Here is a 21,825-nt window from a genome sequence, read left to right as displayed (position 1 = left end):
CACATTGCCCGCCGTGAACTTCCGGGGAACAATCCTCGTCTACATGAACCACGTGACGATAACCGTTTTTGGACTTCCGCTGTCGTAACTCTTCTATCTATATAGAGAGGCGAAGTCCCGCCCATCTACTTCCGACCCATGGGACCCCGGAAGCGGAAAATTATACATTGACGTCAATGGAGAGAGAAAAGTCATCTTTCGATCCCGTTTGAATTGTGCCACGAATGACACATATGATGTTTGTCAAATTAAAAGAACATTTTGAAAGTCAAAAAAATAAAAATGTGTCGTAAAACTGTGAAGTTACAATTTTTTTTGTGTGAAACCGCTCAGTGAACTACAGGTCTCTGGTCTCGCACAATACGCGTCACCATCACAAAGATGGCTGTCACGTTAGTAAATTTCACCTGTTTCTTTCAGAATGAGGCGAAAAAGTATAAAAAGAGGTGAAAATCACTACAAGTCTGGGCATGTTGAGAGCTGTACATACACGAAAGGGAGCGGTTCTGTAAGAGCCAGCATGCGGGACCGGCTTTACAAGGTTTCAGTGAGTAATATGAGTGCAATGTCTAAGGTTAATGTCAGCTAGCTAACAAGGTACACTAACGTGTTTTGTTTTAGCAACTAGTTTTCTCCTTAAGAACTTTGTGGTGTCTGTGTATGCTTTGGATAACATTAGTGTTCACAAGAACAAGATACACTCCCGTGTTTTGTTTTAGTTGCTCTTCAGATTGAAGCGGCCAGTTCTATATCGACTATATGTGTGATCTCCTTTTTACATCTCGTTGTGTCATTTGAGTTTATTTGCTGTGTGTAGATTCAAGGATTTTGGTTATCTTGTCCAGGGATGCAAACTTGTCACCTTTCGGCGAAATTCTCCGTTTTGAATCCAAAATAGGTCGTTTTTATGATTCCTGTAGATCTGCAATACAAATATTTTTGGGGTATGGGAGGGGGTCTGGGACCCGGATTAATGTGCGGCCGCGAGCTTTTTTTTATATATTATAATGAAGCGCGAGCTGTGTGCTCGAGTCTTCCTGCCTGTCGGCTCTGCTCATGATGTATAATAAGCCTCTGCTGCTCGGCGATGATGGTCTAGCTTCAGCAGCTACATTACCTACGGTGCGTTCGTTAATATTAACTGTGCGTCCGGAGTCACTGTGGCACAGACTGGACCGCTGGTGAACAGCTGTTAGAACGGGCCGTTCAGGTGTTCAGAGTAGAGCTCCCTGTCGGAGCGGCAGAGCGTGATATGCACTGAAAAGTTTGTTTTCCCCGTCGCAATATTATCGTTGAGCTAGCTAACTAGCATACATTGTCACTATCTGCTAACGTTAGCTTTAGCCTTCGTTTTCTAATCGTTTTTTTCATAGGCTATAAACAGAGGTGGTATAAGTATATATCTTGAAATTGATTAAAAGTAGAAGTACTCAGTTCTTGTACTTGAGTAAAAGTAGAAGTACCAGAGTGTAGGAATACTCCGTTACAGTAAAAGTCCTGCATTCCAAATGTTCCTCAAGTAAAAGTAGAAAATTATTATTATCAAAATATAGTGAAAGTAGCGACAGTAAAAGTAGTCATTTTGCAGATTGGTCCATTTCAGAATAATATGATATGTTTTATAATGACTGATCATTAAAGTGTTATCAAAGCTGGTAAAGGTGCAGCTAGTTTGAATGACTTTGTATACTGCAGGCAGGGTAGCTTTTGGATTTACTCCAGGTGGAACTAAAGTCTGATTTAACACTTGATTATATTTCACATCATTCATCCACATCTGTAAAGTAACTAAAGGTATTACATACATGTAGTGGAGTAAAAGTACACCATTTACCTCTGAACTGTAGTAGAGTAGAAGTACAAAGTAGCAAAACATTGAAATACTTAAGTAAAGTACAAGTATCTCAAAATTGTGCCCAAGTATAGTACTTGTTGAGTTTATGAACTTGGTTACTTTACACCAGTGGCTATAAAGATAGAAAGACTAAGCCTTGCACAGAGGCATGAAAATACATTTTCAAAATGCTCAACAGTGCTGCCAAAATTATAAACTGACTGCTAAACAATTAAAATAAATGCTTTTTATATATTTCTATTAGATGTGACTCTATGGCGTTTCTGTTAATATTAACACTGCTGCTTTAGTTGTTCTGACTGCTAAAATCCTGTTATTCCTAATTTTAAAGCCGATATTCTGTGGGGTCAGGGGGCTTGGATCCTTGTCACCTTTTTCATACCTGATGAGTTTGCATCCCTGTTGTCAATTTGTTTGGTTATCTAGGCACAGCTGTGTGTGACTCCCTCTGGTACACTGGTATGTGTTTTCCTAATGTAGAGAGCATTGATTAATTAATAAACTACACACTGACTCTAGATCCTGACCAAATCTTTATTTTTTGATCAAATGTTTTTCAAAAAAATGTATTGTATATTATATAACAGCTGCACATCACAGACCGGAGTCTCTGCTGCTGTGGACCACGATGGAGGCGATCATCCTCCCCATCCCCAAAGACCCTGCATGGCATGGAAATCTCCTCCTCCTGGAACAATTCTACACCCAGCATATGCTCCCTGTGTTGGCCAGTAGAGAGGAGGACATTTAAATAAACATACTCTTAACACCCTCGGACTCTGCGTTGTGTTTCGTATGTGTGATGGGGTGTTATGCAGAGGGGAGGAAAACAGGACACAGCAGATTGGGATTGTGGTGGAGATGCTGAGCAGTTATTTAATTGTTGCGTGTAATTATTATTATACTGCGTGCGTCTTAGTTATTCCATCTTTTGCTGTAACATGGATCTGTATGTAACTCTATATTTACTTGTTATCTACCACACTTCCTTCTACATCATACACCATCATTATACATGGTGTATATAGGATATATATTTATTTGTATACATATCTGTAAATTGTATAATTTTATTTTTCGTATTTGGGATTTCTCTTTTGTCCACTCAAATACACTTGGCCCTTTCTCTTTTCCATGTGGAAAATGGCAGCTGCATATTCTGCTTTTCTCATCTGCTCCCTGTCTGCTCATCTACGATGAGAAAATTATATAATTAATTACTAATAATCATTTAAACCTGTTATTACCAATATTTCACAAATTCTTCATGTAAACTTAAGAGTACAGCTGTATGTTGAGTATGTCAACTTTGCTTGGTTCATCTTACTGGGGGGCAGCTACATGGATGTCAGTGCAGTCCACAATAATTTTGCAGCTGAAGGCAGAATGAATTTATTATTGACTCAGAATGAAGCACAACTTCATGTCATACAATACATTGACTTTATTTGTAATTGTGTAAAAAAATATGAATATTGATTAGCAAGCAGGACCTGCAGGAACAGAGAATGGTGATGGATGGAGCTGGGAAGAGAGAAGAATAAAGAAAACAGATCAACTTTATTATCGGATATTAAAAATTCAATTTCAAAACAAGTTGCCGCTCCTACAGTTTTCTAGTATGTAAAGATGATTTCACATGACCAATGCAAAATATCACACTCAATACATGTGTGTCTCTGGGGGGTGCATTGTGCCTTTGATGTATATAAATAATATACCATAACCAAATACTATTACGTACAGTGGAAATCAGGTTGCCAGAGCAGGTCAGTCCAGTGTGCTTGTTCCTCAGGGTCTCAGCAGTTACAGGTGAGGTAAAGAAAATAAAAGAGAAAAAGGTCAGTAACAACACTTTAAAGTAACAACACTGAATAATTATCTCTTTTAATAATTTTCTCTCAGTAATCACTCAACTACTGTCTTTCCAACAAACAGATTGACTCACTCTCACTATCATCACAATGAAACACGTCCAGAAGAATGTCATGCAAAGCTGCCTGCCTTCCTTCCTTCGACTCTCCCTGAACTGCCTGATCTTTTAATGGTCAATGTTAACCATTTGTGCAGATAGCATTAAGTAGAAAAGATCGCTGATACTAATGTGGGGTTAGCCTACCTCCCGCCCCCTTAGCACCTGGTGGAGGGGGCGATAGGCTACTCTTCAAATGTTTCACAAAATACTTACCATCATGAATACTCTTACTGTTTAACATTTCGGTTTACTTCGTGTTAAGGCTAATACAAATGACAAGGCTAAGTAATGTAATATAATGCTAACTAACATGCTCGCTACTAGCTAGGTAGCTAACTTGACTATGTTCCATGCAAAACATGTATATTACCTGATATGTTTGGTCCAACAACTCCTGGTCCTTTCATCAGACGGGAAGCGATAGAACGAGCAAGTGGTATGATCTCTTTTGTGATTACAACCTCGTACAAAGCACACAGGCATCTTGTAAAAGTGAATTTATTGGAGCAATCTCTTATATTTATTGGAGGGAATAAATCAGTCTTCTTCCTCTTTGCTTTGCGAGTCACAACCAGTCTTGGAGCATTATCGCCTATGACATCACTTACGCGACCCAGAATGCATTTGGGATTTGTAGTCTTTCTAGTTGCGTATTATTCATAGTCTTATATTTCAGCAGTTTTACGACAAACTGTGACTTTTTTTGCATGGAAATGATTGTTTAAGATTGACAAACATCATATGTGTCATTCGTGGCACAATTCAAACGGGATCAAAAGATAACTTTTCTCTCTCCATTGACTTCTATGTATAATTTTCCGCTTCCGGGGTCCCATGGAGGCTCCCGGAAGGGGAGGGACTTCGCCTCTCTATGGCGCTGCAAGAAACGAGGTGAGTAGCCTACAAGATTGAAGCTGCAGATAACGAACGAGTAAATGAAAACAGAATGAGGCGGAGAAGTGTGTGTGTGTGTGTGTGTGTGTGGGGGGGGGGGGGGGTGGTGTGTGTGTGTGTGAGATTAAAATAGCCCAATTGCTTTTACAATAAATAAACATTGAATGGGTTTAATTGAATAGTAAAGGGGTTTAACGTTAGTGGCAGGTTGTGTGTGAGAGAGAATAAATAAGACAGCCCAATATTTTTAAAAAAATCGATAATTTTTTTCCGCATATTTCGCAACTTCCCGCAGTTTCACCGCATAACATCACATAAAAAACCCGCATGTTTAATCGCATAATCAAGGATTTTAGCCCGCATAATCAAGGAATTTAGCCCGAATAATCAAGGATTTTTGCCCGCGTTTTTCTGGAGGGTCTAATATCTTTCTTTCTTTCTCTCTCTCTTTTTCACTCACTCCCTCATTCCCAAACTCATACACACTCGTACATATTAAACCTCCTTATACTTTGTGCGTGTGTGAGTGATTGTGGGTGAGAATGAGACAGGACTAAGTTTGCTCTCATTGCATTTTGTTTTTCATTTGTGCTGTTTCATGTGTCTTTGAGGTAAACAGATGTATGATCTTGACCTCGATGTTTTGAATTGTTTGGAACTTCAAAGTCCTTTGATAATGTGTCTTTAGCAAAAAGACATACACAGCGATAGATACAGTCCTTGAAGTAAATAAAAACACCTGGCTGCAAAGCCAAAGCTTCAAATATGTGTAGTTTGGCTGGATGGTCATTTCATTCCTGTGATACGCAACAAGCAGTAAGATGAAGAGGAGCTTCTCTGTGGGACAAGAGGTCTCATGCAGCCTGTAACTTCAGCTGCAGGACTCATCCTCTGAAACAGAAACACCCTGAGAAGGAGAATCTGCACTCTTACCAGTCTTTCAATTTCCAAACAAAAGTGCTGTCTCAGGTGATCATGTATTGCATCTTCCCGCTTCCACAGACCTCAGGTTCTCTGAGTGTTCACTCATGAAAGCTTTAGCGCAAGTTCAATAAGGAAGACCTAACAATGAGTCACTTACAAATCACTCTATTGCGCTCTCCCCCCTCATTAAACATGTGGTCGTCACCCCCCAGCAGCCAATTGCTGCACACGTTAAATTCCTTAAAATGCCTGCTCGTCCTCCCTGTCAGTTGTCATTTCAGGTGACTACACGCAATGGTAGTACTACATACTCCTTCTCGTGAGAAAACTGTAAAGCAACATAGCTCAAGATGTCCAACTCGGACAATTCGGATCACGAACCTTCTCTGGAAGTCTTCGGTCCCGGTTCGGCTCCCTTCAGCGGATTATCATCAGAGGCAGACTTCCTCATCGCCCGGCTCCTGCAGCATTCCCACAGCCCCAGGCTTCACTCTCTCTCAGCTCCGAGAGCTCTCGGACCAGGTCTCCAGCATAGCTCCCCAGTCCGGGGCAGCAGCTCCAGTCAGCTCCCCGGAGAGACCAGGGCGAGGACGCGGCCGCAGCCGCGGAGGAAAAAAGGGCAGGAAGTCGAGCCCTCCAGGATCCAGTCCGCCTCCAAAATCCACCCCTTCCCAGGCTCGCCAGGCCGGGAGTGTCTCTAAGACGCCCCTCATGGAGAGTAGCGTGGCCGGCTCCCTGCAATCCCTGGCGAGCTCCATGAGAGCTATCGATGCTCGCCTCCAGGCCCTGGAAGACTCCGTCACAGGAGCTTCAACTTCCGCTGTCCTCAGAGCAGCGCTCTCTGCCTCAGTTCCGCCGGGGTTGCCGGGTCAGGGTGTCCCACGCATTCCAGCAGTAGCTCCCCCCTATTCTCTGGCTTCGGCCCTCCCAGCCCCCCCTTCAGGTAGGCCTTTTATTTCCCAAGCCGCCAACATCTCCTCACGGCTTAGGTCGAAAATTCTTGAAGGGAAGGACGTCAATCTGCTCAGCCTTATTCTGCCCTCCCCGGAGTGCGATAAAGCCATCGCCACAGGAGGAAATATCACCGCAGTCTTTAAGGCCGCAGACCCCAGGCTTATCAGAGACATCAGCGTAGGGCAATTCATGGTCACTTTCGGCATCTTCCGTGATGTTCTCTCCGTCTACCCTGAGCGAAGAGTAGAATTAGATGCGTACATGGCCATTATTGGTGACATTAACATTAGATACGGGAAATCTGTCTTCTATCAGTACCACAAAAGCTTTTCAAGCAAAGCAGCGCTCCACCTAGCACATAGCAATATCCGCCTGGACTGGTCAGTGATGGACATTGAGCTGCTGGTGATGGCCAGCGGCGGCCAATCTGCTATCTCATGCAACAGCTGCGGAGCGCAGGGCCACACCGCTCCCCTCTGCCCCTCAGTGCCTTTCTCCGCGCCCAGAGCCTCCCACATGCAGTATGCTGGGAACGATAGACCAAGCCGTCAGGTGCAGACTAGACACGAAGATAGGATTTGTTCTAGTTTTAACGAAAATGTTTGCACTCACCCTTACTGTACATTTCTCCATATCTGCAGTTTCTGCAGGGATGCAGACCCGAAGTCCGTTTGCCCCAGGCGCAGCCATATCCTCACAGTAGCTCTGCGCCAGAAACCTCGTGGCGGAAAAACATTCTGAAATATCACCCCTCCACTCCCATTAACATCCCTCAGCTAGCAGCTGCGCTTTTTACTCACCCAGATCCCGCGTTCGTTGACTATCTCCTGTCAGGGCTCTCCCAAGGCTTCAGGGTAGGGGTCCTCTCATCTCCCACAGTGACTTTCGTAGCAAAAAACTTACAGTCAGCCGCTAAAGAACCCAACATAGTTTCCCAGCTCATCGACAAAGAACTTCTCAAAGGATACATAATCGGTCCTTTTAGCTCCTCCCCCTTCTCAGTGTTCCGTTCAAATCCCATCGGAATAGCCACACGCAAATACTGTGGAAAAAAGAGGCTGATTTTTTACCTGTCCGCTCCCCGCTCCGGCCCATTCTGCAGCGTCAATAGTATCATCCCTCCAGTTTTCCCTTCACTATGCCTCAGTGGACAATGCAATAAAAATGATCAAGTTCACAGGGCACGGAGCCTGGCTTTCCAAAGCGGACATTACCGATGCCTTCAAAATCATCCCCATTCATCCGTCTCAGTGGAATTTGTTCGGTATTAAGTGGGAGTCCATACTCTATTTCGCCGTTTGCCTGACCTTCGGGTGCAGAAGCAGCCCCTGCATTTTCAATTCCTTCTCGGAAGCGCTCTGCTGGATCCTGCTGAATAACGTCAGAATCCCCTCTGTCCTTCACCTACTGGACGACTTCCTCCTCATAGATCCGCCACAGGACAGCTCAGGGATCTCACTGGCCAAGCTTAAACATTGCTTTCAGGAGTTAGGCGTCCCTCTCTCCAATGAGAAAACGTTCGGTCCCGACACACGCTTAGAGTTCTTAGGCATCATCCTCGACTCCATAGAGATGAAGGCGTCTCTCCCCTCCGACAAATTGCAGCACATCCGGGACATCACCACGTCATACTGTGAGCAACAAGTTATCACAAAACAACAGTTGCTCTCCCTTCTTGGACACCTCAACTTCGCCATGCACGTCATCCCCCAGGGGCGCTCGTTCATCTCCCGCCTCTTGGACGCAGCATCGGCGGTCGACAACCTCCATGACTGCGTCTTCCTAGGCAAAGGCTGCCGCTCAGACCTACGCTTCTGGTCCCTCCTGCTCGCCCACTGGAACGGAGTTACTTTCTTTTACGACGACCTTGTGTGTTCCTCCGACTCAATGAGGCTTTTCACAGATGCCGCCTCATCCGTGGGCTTTGGGGGTTTCTTCCAGGGAGAGTGGTTCTCAGGGTCATGACCCCCGCCATTCCCTAATAATGCTTCATCCTCCGCTCTGCACGAGATCTTTCCGATCGCCGTTGCATGCCACGTATGGGGTCACCTGTGGTTCCGTAAACGCATCTCGGTGCTGTGCCACAACCAATCAGTGGTCGGAATCATCAACAAGGCGCGCTCCCAGTGCAGTGACATTATGCCATTCATGAGAAGCATCACACGGTCAACTTCTTAATCACAGCTCGCCATATTCCCGGTCACCTCAATGTTGTTGCTGACTCCCTCTCTCGCTTTCATTTCCAGAGTAGGCGTCTCACTCAAACCTGTCTTCATCTCCACCATGTGCGCCTTCATGTGCTACTGCACCACTGACCGAAACCTCAAACCCCAGTATATCCGGAGCCTCTTAGCAGGCATTCAATTTAATATCCGCTGCTCCGATCCTAGCTTTCCCAGGCTATTTTCAAACCCAACAGTTAAACTTATTCTAAAAGGGCTGTATAAGACGTTCCCCACCGCTGCAGACCCGAGGCTCCCTATCACGCTTCCCGTTCTGCGCCTCATGCTGTCCACACTCAGGAAAGGATTATTCTCCCCCTATATCGACGCGCTGCTCGATGCCGTATTTCTATTAGCCTTCTACGCGCTCCTCCGACCCGGCAAATTCACCAAAGCTTCCCTCACGTTCGACCCCAGTCAAGATGTCTGCCTCTCCGACCTAGTTTTCAACACCAGCCACTTTAGTCTCAGCCTCAAACACTCCAAATGCGTAGGAGTCTGCTCCGTCATCGCAGCTCGTATGGATTCTCCGTTCTGCCCTTTTAATTCTATGATTAAATTCCTGCGCTGCAGACCCTCCACCAATCCGTCCTCACCACTTTTTCTTATTAAAGGAAATGCTCCCCTAACGCAGCGCCTGTTCAGAATCTACCTCAGGCAAGTTCTCATTCAATCCGACCTATCTCCTATATCATACTCGGGACATTCCTTCAGGATAGGTGCAGCCACCTCTGCTGCTAATCAAGGTCTCTCTACCTCATCCCTACAACGACTAGGACGGTGGTCCTCCTCCGCCTTCACAACCTACATCCGCCCGGACATCAGCGCCGTACTGGCTTCCCAAAGATCTCTCAGACCCTAACTACGGTATTTATGCATATAACTGGTGGTGGTTCATAACACGTTTACACGTATACATGTTCATCATGGTATCGGATTTCAAACTGCATTCCTGTCCTAGTCCACGGGCCCTGCCCCCAGGGAACAATGTGCTGTGTAAAAATGTATAACCTGCGACGTCAGGTTGCGGACTGTGTGTCCCCGTAGACTTCGGTCTGTGTTCAAATGTGCTGCGTAAACGTATACCCTGCGACGTCAGGTCGTAAGAAGGAGAGAGGAAAGAAAAGAGAGAAAGAAAGAGTAAGAGAGAAAAAAGAGAAGAAGAAGGGACTGTGGGTCCCCGTAGACTTTGATCTCGTGGACTGTGGGCCACCGTAAACTTCGGTTTCCGTTATAAACAAGATCCCTGCTTCGGCAGGATGTTCGACCTTCGGGCGGCATAGTCAAGCCCTGCTAGCCAGGCGGGCGACCCTCAGGTCGTTTTCAGATAAGACCGGCACTGATTTCGGCAGTGAGAGTCTCAGCATGACCCGTAAGCTCCGGCAGTGATTCCGGCCCCCTGCCGCATACATATATTAATCTATTATTTCCTCCCCAGATCACCACAGTCACCCTACAAGGTAAGAAACTCAGTTCATCTCAATATTTTACACTTCACCGGTTTTGGGGATTTTCATCGGAGCGGTTCTTTCCCTCTCGAATGATTATCCTGCAAACCCGGGGCCTAATCACCAAACACCATTCCATTCTCTTGTTGTATTATCATGGCAATAATTTCATTTATATGACGTGTAACAATAAATATGTATTCCATACATCACGTCTCTCCGGTTTGAAAAGCAAGCACAGGTGTAGAGGAAGATGAATTGGGCACAGGTGCATCTGCTTTTCTTGATTCTCCCACAGCAGCTCTCTCCCCCTCTGATTCATTTTTAATCCCTGCCCTGCTTTTAAAAGAAAGCGCTGCAAGGGCCTTGGAAACCACTTTGCACTGGAAATGGGTTTAGGGAAGCTGAGGCAGTCTGGGTTGGTTTTATCAACAGAAGAGATGGAGAAAACAAAATCAGACAAAGAGCTGCAGGACAGAAATGGTCATTAAAAAAATTCAAAAACAACGGCTTCAGTTGAATTGTAATCAGTTATATATTCATGTCAATGCAAAATCTAGATTTGTAATGTTTTGCTTTGAAATGCTTCAGAGAATAAATCTGTTGTCTCTTGATGATGTAAGTCTGTTATTTTCAGAGATGATGTTTAAAGTGTTTGTAAAGCCCAGTCCAAAACAGTCTGAGGCAGATATGTCCCTTGATTCGAGGCCACTGTTTTAGTTTTTCATAGATGGAAAGATTAACTGCTGATTTTCTTTCTGTTTATTTTCTTGCATTTTTATTTGTAACATAACACCGATCAACACCCGACAATAACTTTTGCGATCCTCTGATAAATACTAATTTTGTATGGAGAACAAAATTAGTATGTATCAGAGGATCGCAAAAGTTATTACGATTCATCGTGAGAGAGGGCAACGTCTGACCCAAATTTAATTGCAAAATTGATGGGATATTTCTGTCTAAACACAAATGTAAACCTTATTTTGGTGCAACAAGAACATCATCATTTGGCCAAGATGCTTAAAAATACAAATAAAAGCATTTTTTGTTAATATGCATTCCTTTGATATTAAAAAAAAACCAATATACTCTTTTAAATACAGACACTGAAGATAAATCACACAAATGAAAAGTCAAACAATATAATTTAAGGGATCTTGTTGCAGCCTTCTTTCAATTTCAAGTCAAAACAAAGTGGATTTTCACCTGAGAAATGACCTCTGACCCTCCGTGTGACACGTTCTCAGGCATGTTTGACAAAAGCCATGCAAATAAAGGCGATGGTGTCTTTGTTAAAGGATAACCACATTGTATTCTAAACAAACAGACGCCTCACTCACTAATAAGTTAATAATATAAATGAAAGGTTATTGAATACCCTGAATACCTTTTCCCAATCATTTGTGTCCACTTTGATTGTCCTCTCCATGATGGTATGTTTGTGTTTTTATCATGTTCTGTTGCTTTTACCTCTTAGACCTCTTAGAATATTTAACGAATTGTACGGTGTCCTTGTGTGTCATGAAAGGCGCCTTGAATCAAATGTATTATTATAGCCTTAAAGGAAGTCTTCTTTACATTATTGCAGCCTTTCAGACTTATAGGCAGAGAGTAAACACCTTTGTTTTTTTCTATGGATTTGCATCAAAATGTCTGCAGTATATGTAAAAAGTGGTCAATTACATAAGCAACTGTAACATTCCTGGTAACCTGTTTTGGATGTTGTGATGACTGTCTAATAAACTGGTATACTTCTAAACAAGTTTCTCTAAAGTGGACAGATATTCATAAGCTGTTTTATTGTATATGCATGGGTTTTGTTTTGATGTCTGAACACGCTAGTGCATCTTTGTGGGGGAAAATATAGTAATGTTGATCAAATTCTTTCAGAAGCTGTCAAATAAGTGTAGGTTAAATGTCACAGATGCTGCAGCGACCTCAGAAGCAGCAGGAAATATTCTCAAGCTGTGTGTGTCTCACTTTCATATGTTTGACCTTTAACCGTGTGTGTTCACAGGTGCCAACGTGACCCCTTGTGTCCCGACATGTGACGTTTACTGTAGATGTGACCCTGTCAGTCATGTATGTTTATGTAGCAAAAAAGTTTAATAATTCTTCACTGTGTTTTGGATATGACAAACGTTTGAGATAATTGATTGACGTAATTCCATCGCAGATTGATCTTTTATAATTCCCCATGGTAGAAGAAGTACTATATTATACTCTACGTAAGGCCAAATACTAATACTTCAGAATAGAAATACACTGTTACAAGACCTGCTCTCAAAAACATACTTAAGTTAAACACGTTGGCATCAAAATACACTTAAAGAACCAAAATAAAAAGTACTCATTATGCAAAATGTAGGTATGAAAAGTACACATTCTGTTTTTTGATTATAATAAATGTATGTTGCAGCTTGTAGATGAAGAGCGAATATAACTTAAACTTTACCTGCTGTATAGCTTGAATCTATTGATAATACATTGTAATTTATACATTTCTTTATTTTTCTTTATCTGCAGAAGCTAAAACTAAATGACAAATACATGTAGTCTAGTACAATACCTTTCAAATGTAGTGAAGTAGATAAAGTTGCATAGCCTAATGTTAAAGTAAAGTTTGTCTAAATTGTTCTCAAGTTATTAAGTAAATGTACTTCTTACCACTGCTCAATATACTTTTGTCCACAGTGTGGGACTTATATCCCAACATTAAGGGCTCAGTTTTATCCAGGTTAACCAATAAGAGTAGAACTTAAAGGTGGGGTATGTACTTTTGGAGAAACCAGCTCGAGTGCGCTAGAATTTGAAAACACACAACCGGAACAAATCTGCCTCTTCCTTCAGACTTCCTTACAGAGCCCCTCCTCCAACACACACGAACGCGCACATGACCAATGAGGGCACGAGATAAGTTTGTGCATGAGAAGGAAGGCTGACAGGCAGGTAGGCCATCAAGTTATTTTAGCCGGGCCGGCTCAGACGATTGGTCGTGCTTTTTACAGCGCCACGGCTTCCACAGATGACATTTTTTTATGTATTTATTGTCAAAGCATTTAATATATTCATTGCTATCGGGATGTTAAGAGCATTCCATGGAACATAACAAAAACAGTTTCTGAAATAAATGACATACCCCACCTTTAATGAATTATTAAGTAACACCTGTGTTGGACATGTCTGAATATCTAGAAGGTCAATAGTAATTTAATGTACCAATGCACAACAGACAAAATATTTTTCGTAAAACCTTTTTCTAATGAGCATCATGGCTTTTACAATGTTGTCAGTGTGGTAAAAGCCTTGAAAGTGCATTTGCACCATGGAAACCCTGAGGTGGGAAACCGTGCCACTGGAACAGGTATGTGCTGGTCTAACACAGGGCACATTTCTGGTAAGTCATAATAGGAAAATCACAGGTGTATTTAATTACATTAATGATGGCTGCTCTGCACTGAGTAAAGGTATTTAAGTCATTTTTATAGCAGACATTTCGCCTTGTCATTTGAGGAGAAGCCCAGGTGCTACTAATCACACTAACGATGGCTCTGGGCTATTCAAGTGTTGCATATTGAGTTACAATTAGCAAGCACGCTAAGCACCAAGGGGGCTAACAGGCTCTGTGTGTTGGGTTACAACACACACTACTGCTGTTGCTACAAAAAGAAAATCCCTTTGAGTTGATTTAAGGAAAAACAAGACTGGATTATGAGCACTGAATTGGCTCTATATGTGATAGAATATGGAAACAAAAACTATGAATTGAAAGCATGTGATTTTGCTGGGATTCTCAAGTGTCTTCAGCTTCCTTAATATTCCTCAGCCTTTTGATATTTCTGTTTCCCTCTGTGATCCAGCAGTTCAGCAGTGTGGTAGTTGACTTCCTTGATCATCTTCTGACCAGTAAAACAGTATTTGCTTCCATCCACAGAAAGACTTCAACAGGGCTTTGATGTATCCGGCTGCAGCTATAACAAGTATTTCCTCTCTGAAGCGTGCTAGCTGAAAAATTAGTCTTTTGATATTTTCTCATCTTTAATTTAACCTTGTTTGTAGCCGCTGGGCTTTGTCTCTGAGCAGAAAGCAATTAATAACATTTGCATTTAATTGACAGAGTTTGGTTTAATCTGTTTTGGGTGTTAAACAGTTTACTGCACCAGGACATTTCTGATGTTTTATTGAAGTTGAATTCACTGAGATATAATTGAATACTGTTCTGCTTATATATATATATATATACATATATATATATATATATATATCTATATATATATATATCTATATCTATATCTATATATATATATATCTATATGTGTGTATTTTTGCTGCATTTGGACCATGACAACATTTTTCAAATTTTCATTGCCAAATGTTTAATTGATGGATGAATGAATACAGATTTTTGAATAAATTGATTAGGTTGGCAGACGTTCAAAATGTACTGATCATGTGCCAACGTTCTTACTTTAACCACATGGGCATGGAATCCATTATTTTAAGAAAATCTGGAGAACAAATGGGCCAACCACTGTAACAATAAAAGTCCCCTGTAGCCCTTTGTGAGTATGAATACGTGTTATAATGTAAAATCAATACCACATAAAAGACACCTTGCCAGAATAAAAGATTATTTGGTAATGGTTGAAATGACCATTGTTAGTTTCACAATGATACAATGACAAAACTGATTTATTTTACAAGTTATAAATTATTTATTTTATTGTTGTTTTTGCATCACACATAGCTGCTTATAATATGCCACCCACCAGAGCTAAGAGCATCAAAACTGTGACACAGTCCAGCTCAATGAGTAAAAAAAAAAAAACAATCCTATAGAAACATGCCGCCAACAAATCAACACATGCTAACGGTGAGAAAAATTAAACTCTGAACTGTTAGCTCATGCACTAAGTGGACTTGGTCTGACTCCTAATGACTGACAGGATGCGACTCATCAGTCAGTCAGACCACCGCCGACACAGAGCAACAGCACAGAGAAACGGCTGGGCGTAGGAATCATGAGGATCTGTGTCAGACATGTACACTTACAGGGGCCGATGCCATATGCCAAAAAACTGCTGCTGTCACTCCCATCCTCAAGAAACCCGGTCTGGATCCCTCCTCCCTCAGTAATTACCGCCCCATCTCCAACCTCCCCTTTCTCTCTAAAACAATAGAACGCATCATCTCCAAACAACTCCACCGCCATCTCCAAAAAAATGACCTTTTTGAACCCCTTCAGTCTGGTTTTCGTCCTCACCACAGCACAGAAACGGCACTCATCAAAGTCCTCAATTCCCTCCTCACCTCTGCTGACACCGGTTCCCTCAACATCCTCATCCTCCTTGACCTGAGTGCAGCCTTCGATACCGTGAGCCACACCATCCTGCTTACCCGACTCCGGGATATCGGTATCGAAGGTACTGCACTCAGGTGGCTCCAGTCCTACCTCTCCGACAGATCCCACTTCATCTCCCTCAACAATCACTCCTCTACCACAGCTTCAGTCACCCAAGGTGTTCCCCAAGGTTCAGTACTCGGCCCCCTCCTCTTCATCATCTACATCCTCCCCCTTGGTCAGATTCTCCGCCATCACAACCTGGACTTTCACTGCTATGCTGACGACACACAGATCTAACTCAGCACCAAATCCCCCCTCAACCCCCATTTCACACACATCGAATCCTGTCTGACTGCAATAAAATCCTGGATGCAACACAACTTCCTCAAACTCAACAGCAATAAAACTGAACTCCTCCTCATCGGCTCCAAATCCACCCTCAGCAAAACCCCCAACCTGACACTCACCATCGATGGCACCCCTGTTTCCCCCTCCACCCAGGCACGCAACCTTGGCGTGATATTCGACCCCACCCTCTCCCTCGACCCCAACATCCGCCAAGTTGTAAAAACCTCATTTTTCCACCTCCGCAATATCGCCAAACTCCGTCCCTCTCTCACCCGCCCCGCTGCTGAGCGACTCATTCACGCCTTCATCTCCTCCCGCCTTGACTATTGCAACTCACTCCTCTTCGGCATCAGCACAACCTCCCTCAACAGACTCCAGCGTGTCCAGAACGCAGCCGCCAGACTCCTCACCCCCACCAAATCATGGCATCACATCACCCCGGTCCTCAAAGAACTCCACTTGCTTCCCATCTCACACCGCATTCACTACAAACTCCTGGTCCTCACCTATAAAGCCCTCCACCATCTGGCCCCCCCCTACCTCACTGACCTCCTCATCCTCTACCAACCACCCCAGTCCCTCAGATCCACCTCAGCCGGTTTGCTCTCAACCCCCAAGGCCAAACTCCGGAGCTTCGGGGACAGAGCCTTTTCTGTGGCAGCCCCGAAGCTCTGGAACTCCCTCCCCCAAGACCTCCGTGAGTCTGATTCCCTCACCCTGTTCCAGTCCCTTCTCAAAACCCACCTCTTCAACTCTGCTTATCCTTAAACCCGCCCCTCCCCCCTCTGAACCAACATCCTCCTGACTGCTTTTCTGTTTTTGTTTGTGTTTTTGTTCTTGTTTTGTTTTTCGACCTGACTCATAATGTAAAGCGTCTTTGGGTCTAGAAAAGCGCTATATAAATCCCATTTATTATTATTATATAACATGTGTTTTTATGAAACAGGACGTTGACGTCTGTCTGAGGCTGTGAGGCTCATTGTATAATCAAAATAAATGCAGATAGCTAAATTAGATTTGATCTTATTTGAGTAATTTTGTTCTTCAGAAACGCCCTCATCGCACGCACACACATGTTGTACAACCCTTGTTATCTGCTGACCAATGAACAGCTCTTCTGTTTTGTGGTGAGCATGTGGCGTAGTGGGTTGTCCGTAGGTGTTCGGATCAGGCGGTCACAGGTTCAAACCCCACTGCAGTCAGCATGTCGTTGTGTCCCTGGGCAACACAGTTCACCCCAAATTGCTCCTGTGGGGATTGTCCACAGTATTGAGTATGTAAGTTGCTTTGGATAAAAGCGTCTAACAAGTAACATGTAATGTAATGTGGTGGTAAAATGTTCCCCATCCAGTTGAATCCGGCAGGTCCTGGGATCAGACCAGCCACCCCTCTGCTCACAAGCCCACTACTTTAACCTTTAGGTCACTACTGCTATAGATCATTGTGCTTATTAGTTTAAAAAAAGTAATTCCTCAGATGATTTGAGGCCAAATAACATATTTAGAATTTTTATTCTTTTTTTTGTTTACATACAATTGTAACGCAATACATGATTGTCACTAAAAGCCTTGCCTCTACATTACAATAAAATATTAAAAATAATTGATTAATTAATTTGAATACAAATTCAAGTTAGTAGCTAGTGTAGGCCTAAAAAGACAGAAATGTATAATTCTTTCTTTAATAGAAATGTTTCTTCTGCCCGTAAATTGTCTAAACCAGGCTTTTCCGGATAAGCGCATTTTTAAAACATAGTCATTGTCCATGCCGGTTTCAGATTATTTGTCACAGTTGCTCCGATCAGATCAGTCTCCTCCATTTTGTAGATTATTTACGATTTTTGAATCCACATAAACACATCGGCAAAATCCGGTTTACTTTGAGCATTTGTTTTAAACAGTTTAATCCCTTTGGGAAATAGTTCCACTTGCGCCGTCCTTTAATTTCTTCATACAGCGGGAATCCAAATGAATTAATCCTGAGTCCAATAACCATCAAAGTCACACCAATAGTGCTCCTTAATTACACTTTCATCCTCCTTTAACAAAATACTTCACATTCATCCAGTTTGTGAAAGTAGTTGTAACTTTTTTCAGACTTTTAAACTTTAATTACCGCTGTTGTACCCCCCCCCCCCGTGTGTGTGTGTGTGTGTGTGTGTATGTGTGTGAGGGGGGGGGGGGCAACTTCCAACAGGAGTCATTTGGAGGGGCTCTTGGGAAAAAAGGTTGGGAACCCCTGCTGTAGACGTAAAGTCAGGGGAGTCATTGTGAAACAGTAAATAACTTTAACCCTTAAAGGTGGGGTAAGTAATTATGGAGAAACCAGCTCGAGTGGCTAGAATTTGAAAATAAACAGCCGGAAATAATCTGCCACTTCCTTACAGAGCCCCTCCTCCAACACACACGAACACGCATGACCAATGAGGGCACGAGATAAGTTTGTGCACAGATGGAAGGCTGACAGGCAGGTACGCCATCCCGTTATTTTAGCCCGGCTGGCTAAAATGATTGGTCGAGCATTTCACAGTACTACGGCTTCCACAGATGAAATGTTTTAATGGGTTTTTTGTCAAAGCACTTCAGATATTCATTGCCTTCGGGATGTTAAGAGCATTCCATGGAATATAACAAAAAGTGTATCTCGAGCCGGTTTCTCAAACTTACCTACCCCACCTTTAAGTGGTAGAAAGAGTACGGAGACCTAAACTACTTTCTCAAGAGCTATGCAAGTTGCTAAAATACTCCTGCCATCTAATTAGTAAGCTACTGTGAAGTGAACATGACAAAAATAATAAATGGAAATGATTTTCATCAACACTTAAAAAATGGCGTCTATTTGCAGCTTGAGAGTCACTGGAATGCTCAGATATTTTATTGAAAAATAAATCCACATTCCTGCCGTAGGGGACATCCAGATTGTTTTATAACATTGTCACTAGTGTGTTCCACATGACTCCACTTTGCTAATAGTTTACTTCATGTCTGAAATAAAGCCCTAAACAAAGACAGTCATTGAAGACAGAGTGCAAAACCTCGCAGAGAGCAACGTCTCTCATTCAAATACCAGGACTTGTCCAACAGAGAGAACATATATCTGACCCACCAGGCCAAAGAGGTAAGACATATATGGTGAAGTATATAACATTTAAAAAAACTCAGTTGCTCATCAGGTTTCTAACTTTTTGTGAGGTTAAACGTTCTATATTAGCCCAAATTGATATTGTTGTGTTTGAAGGAACTGCGCAAAACATTTTTCTCATCTAACATTTCATGATATATTTTTTTATATAGTTTACCTGTAAAACCCTGTCACAAATGTTTGCATTCAGTTTAACCATTTGCAATAGCGTCTACCAAAAGTTTATATACATTTATGTTAGATTTGATTTGTTCTTCATATTTCCCCCCGATATATTTAACTTGCACAATGGGGTAGATTCTCTTGCATTTACTTACTTTAAAGAAAACATTTCAATACAGATTTACAGATTTGCGTTTCTAAAAACACATGATAAAAAAAAAAGTGAAATCTATTTATTGGTTTTTAAATGTTGGATTTCTGATATGTTTTGCCTTATCAACGTATGCTGGAGGTTTCATGTTGATCTGTGTGATTTGGATAAACTCTCACAGGTAACAAAGCTCCACCATGAAGTTTTCTCTCGCTCTGGGTTTTGCCTTCATCCTCCCACTCATCAGGGCTCAGGTGCCCCATTGGGGACCTTGTCCAGATCCGGCTGTTCAGACGGCCTTCAACCTCAAACAGGTAAAAAATGCTTTGTACAAAACATTTAAAATTATTTGGAAGGCTGATGCCCCGTGGTCCATGGTAAATTGGGAGTGTCATGAACAGCTGTGCTCTGCTATTTGAAAAGGAGAACAACTATTTTTCAACATTAAACCAAAGCTATGTGATTTTCTAAATGAAATGTATCGTGTTACATCTTATTTAATTTCTTTTTGGAAAGTAGCCATTATAATTTATACTTTAGCATGGATGGCTAGGTACTCATCATCATCTTAACATAATTGTAATGATTATCGAAGTATTTGGTAAAGCATGTAGCTATTCTAAGCCGTACTTTAACATATATTGTTTCTGTGATGCAGTGGAGGAGAAGTGAGAAGTGTAGCTTAAAAAGAAAATACAAAGTCAAAAGTACATTGAGTACTTCGATTCCACCAGAGTTTTTTTTTTTTACATTTGACTCAATCCACTAAAGCATGCAGATTTATTCATACTCTCCAGTCACAGCGCTCTGATTGTCTTTGAACTTGTGTGTGTCTTTGCCCTCACAGTTCATGGGGAGATGGTTTGAAATTGCCAAACTGCCGGCCCAGTTTGAGAAGGGTCGGTGCATCGAAACCAATTTCACTTTGAAAACAGACAACTCCATTCGAGTGGTCAGCTCTGAAATACTGTGAGTCCTATCTGCAATTTTCTTTGTGCAAATGTGGAAAGTCAAGAGGTAATATTTGCACGGTGTGTGTATTTCCATAATCTAACTTGAAACTTGAATGTGGAATAATACAGAAAAGCAGAGCTGAGGAAAATTGAAGGGACTGGAGTCGTAGAGGATATCAAGAATCCGGCTAAACTGGGAATAAGTTATTCCTACGGTGAGAGAGACATTTTTCAGGGTAAATTGTACTTTATTGCAATTTAGGGGCAAACCTGAAACTTGTGCAATAACCACATTAACCTTAAAGAGGAGCAAAAACATATCGGATTTATTTTAATTACTGTTAATAAAACTGTGTTTGCTTAAGATGTTTTACGTTTGTCGTGTGTTTCCAGTTTTAACTGAACTGATAGTGAAAAGCACTACTAATAATAATGTATTTTGTGAAGTGATAATAAAGGCTTTCTATTGTATTCCTATTCAATTCTATATGGTGTGTTTTTAGGGAGTTTTTTGAGTACTTTCTAACATGTAAATGCATCCCACTTTTTACTTTTGTTTTAGATCAGAGACATTGAAAGTGATCTGATTTTGTTTTGTGCTCCTTCCTACCACAGTCCTGCCCTACTCCCCTTACTGGATCCTGTCCACTGACTATGTGAACGTCGTCCTGGTGTACTCCTGCACCGACATCCTGAGGATCTTCCACGTCGACTTCGCCTGGATCCTGGGCCGAACACGAAGCATGCCAGAGGCCACCCTCCAGATAGCCATGGATACCTTCGCAAAGAACAACATCGACGTGAGCAGGATGATTCCCAGCAAGCAGCAGGGATGTGACAAAACCCTCTGAGCAGCGATGGAAATTAATCACAAGATGGCGCTGTGGTTGACAAGAGAGAAGCAAAATTATCATCTCCTCCAGAAAAATACTTGACTCATATTTGGATAATTATGGTGAGGGATGTAGTATAGGGTAGAATAAACTCAGTGACGATAATAAAACCATTTACTGCATGCTTATAGTAAGTATTTTTGTTATGAGGGGTTTGTAAGTACAAAAGCATTGTGTTTTGCAACACCTTTTTTTTTTAAACTCAAGATCCCTGGTTGTAGTATTTCAACCAGGGAGAGTCAAGCTGAGAGTAACATTCAAGCTTTTCCTAATGATAATGTCTGCTGTTTATTTTCATGAAAATAGAAAAATCAGAATTTAAATCAAATGATGAGTAAATCTGATGTTCATACCACAAACTCGGAGCATGAAGTATCCAATTAAAGTCAATACAACTCAGTGAAATGGATTCCATGAGATCTTTCTTGATTCTTTGCATCATGCTTTTCATGAAAACATACTGCATACATCAGAGTATAGTTTGAGTATTTCTGAAGACCCTGGGACATCACCCTTATAAATGGAACATAGGAACACTAACTTTTAAACTTATATCAT

The 21,825-nt window shown here is 42.1% G+C and overlaps 2 protein-coding genes and 2 long non-coding RNA genes across 4 annotated transcripts in view; 2 read left to right on the top strand and 2 right to left on the bottom strand.

Moving 5' to 3' along the window:
* samd7 (sterile alpha motif domain containing 7) overlaps positions 1 to 6,114 on the bottom strand; it is a 33,518-nt gene extending 27,404 nt beyond the window's left edge. The window contains exon 1 of the mRNA XM_079649201.1: positions 6,030 to 6,114. Coding sequence (XP_079505327.1) covers positions 6,030 to 6,099 — 70 coding nt within the window. The 5' untranslated portion in view covers positions 6,100 to 6,114. The remainder of the gene's footprint in view (positions 1 to 6,029) is intronic.
* On the top strand, positions 111 to 2,629 carry LOC307018789. Its single transcript, XR_013802499.1, has 2 exons — positions 111 to 547; positions 2,443 to 2,629. It is a non-coding gene; the product is annotated as an uncharacterized lncRNA (long non-coding RNA).
* On the bottom strand, positions 3,280 to 4,690 carry LOC307018790. Its single transcript, XR_013802500.1, has 2 exons — positions 3,600 to 4,690; positions 3,280 to 3,379 (listed from the first exon to the last, which is right to left on the bottom strand). It is a non-coding gene; the product is annotated as an uncharacterized lncRNA (long non-coding RNA).
* A 12,814-nt stretch (positions 6,115 to 18,928) lies between the features above and the next one.
* Positions 18,929 to 21,672, top strand: LOC307018786 (apolipoprotein D-like). Its single transcript, XM_079649215.1, has 5 exons — positions 18,929 to 19,084; positions 19,603 to 19,735; positions 20,269 to 20,390; positions 20,504 to 20,589; positions 20,990 to 21,672. The coding sequence occupies exons 2-5, from the start codon at positions 19,619 to 19,621 to the stop codon at positions 21,223 to 21,225; spliced, it is 561 nt and encodes a 186-aa protein (XP_079505341.1). The 5' UTR covers positions 18,929 to 19,084; positions 19,603 to 19,618; the 3' UTR covers positions 21,226 to 21,672.
* The last annotated feature ends 153 nt before the right edge of the window (positions 21,673 to 21,825 follow it).

This window comes from Notothenia rossii (assembly GCF_949606895.1).
Source record: "Notothenia rossii genome assembly, chromosome: 9".
In the NCBI taxonomy this organism is placed as follows: domain Eukaryota; kingdom Metazoa; phylum Chordata; class Actinopteri; order Perciformes; family Nototheniidae; genus Notothenia; species Notothenia rossii.
Note: the sequence above shows the minus strand (reverse complement) of the source record. Positions and strands in the feature narration are given on the sequence as shown.

Coding starts and splice junctions, on each gene's coding strand:
- LOC307018786 (XM_079649215.1), top strand. CDS start 19,619: ATGAAGTTTTCTCTCGCTCTGGGTTTTGCCTTCATCCTCCCACTCATC. Junction 19,736..20,268: donor CGGCCTTCAACCTCAAACAG/GTAAAAAATGCT, acceptor TTGCCCTCACAG/TTCATGGGGAGATGGTTTGA. Junction 20,590..20,989: donor GGGAATAAGTTATTCCTACG/GTGAGAGAGACA, acceptor TTCCTACCACAG/TCCTGCCCTACTCCCCTTAC.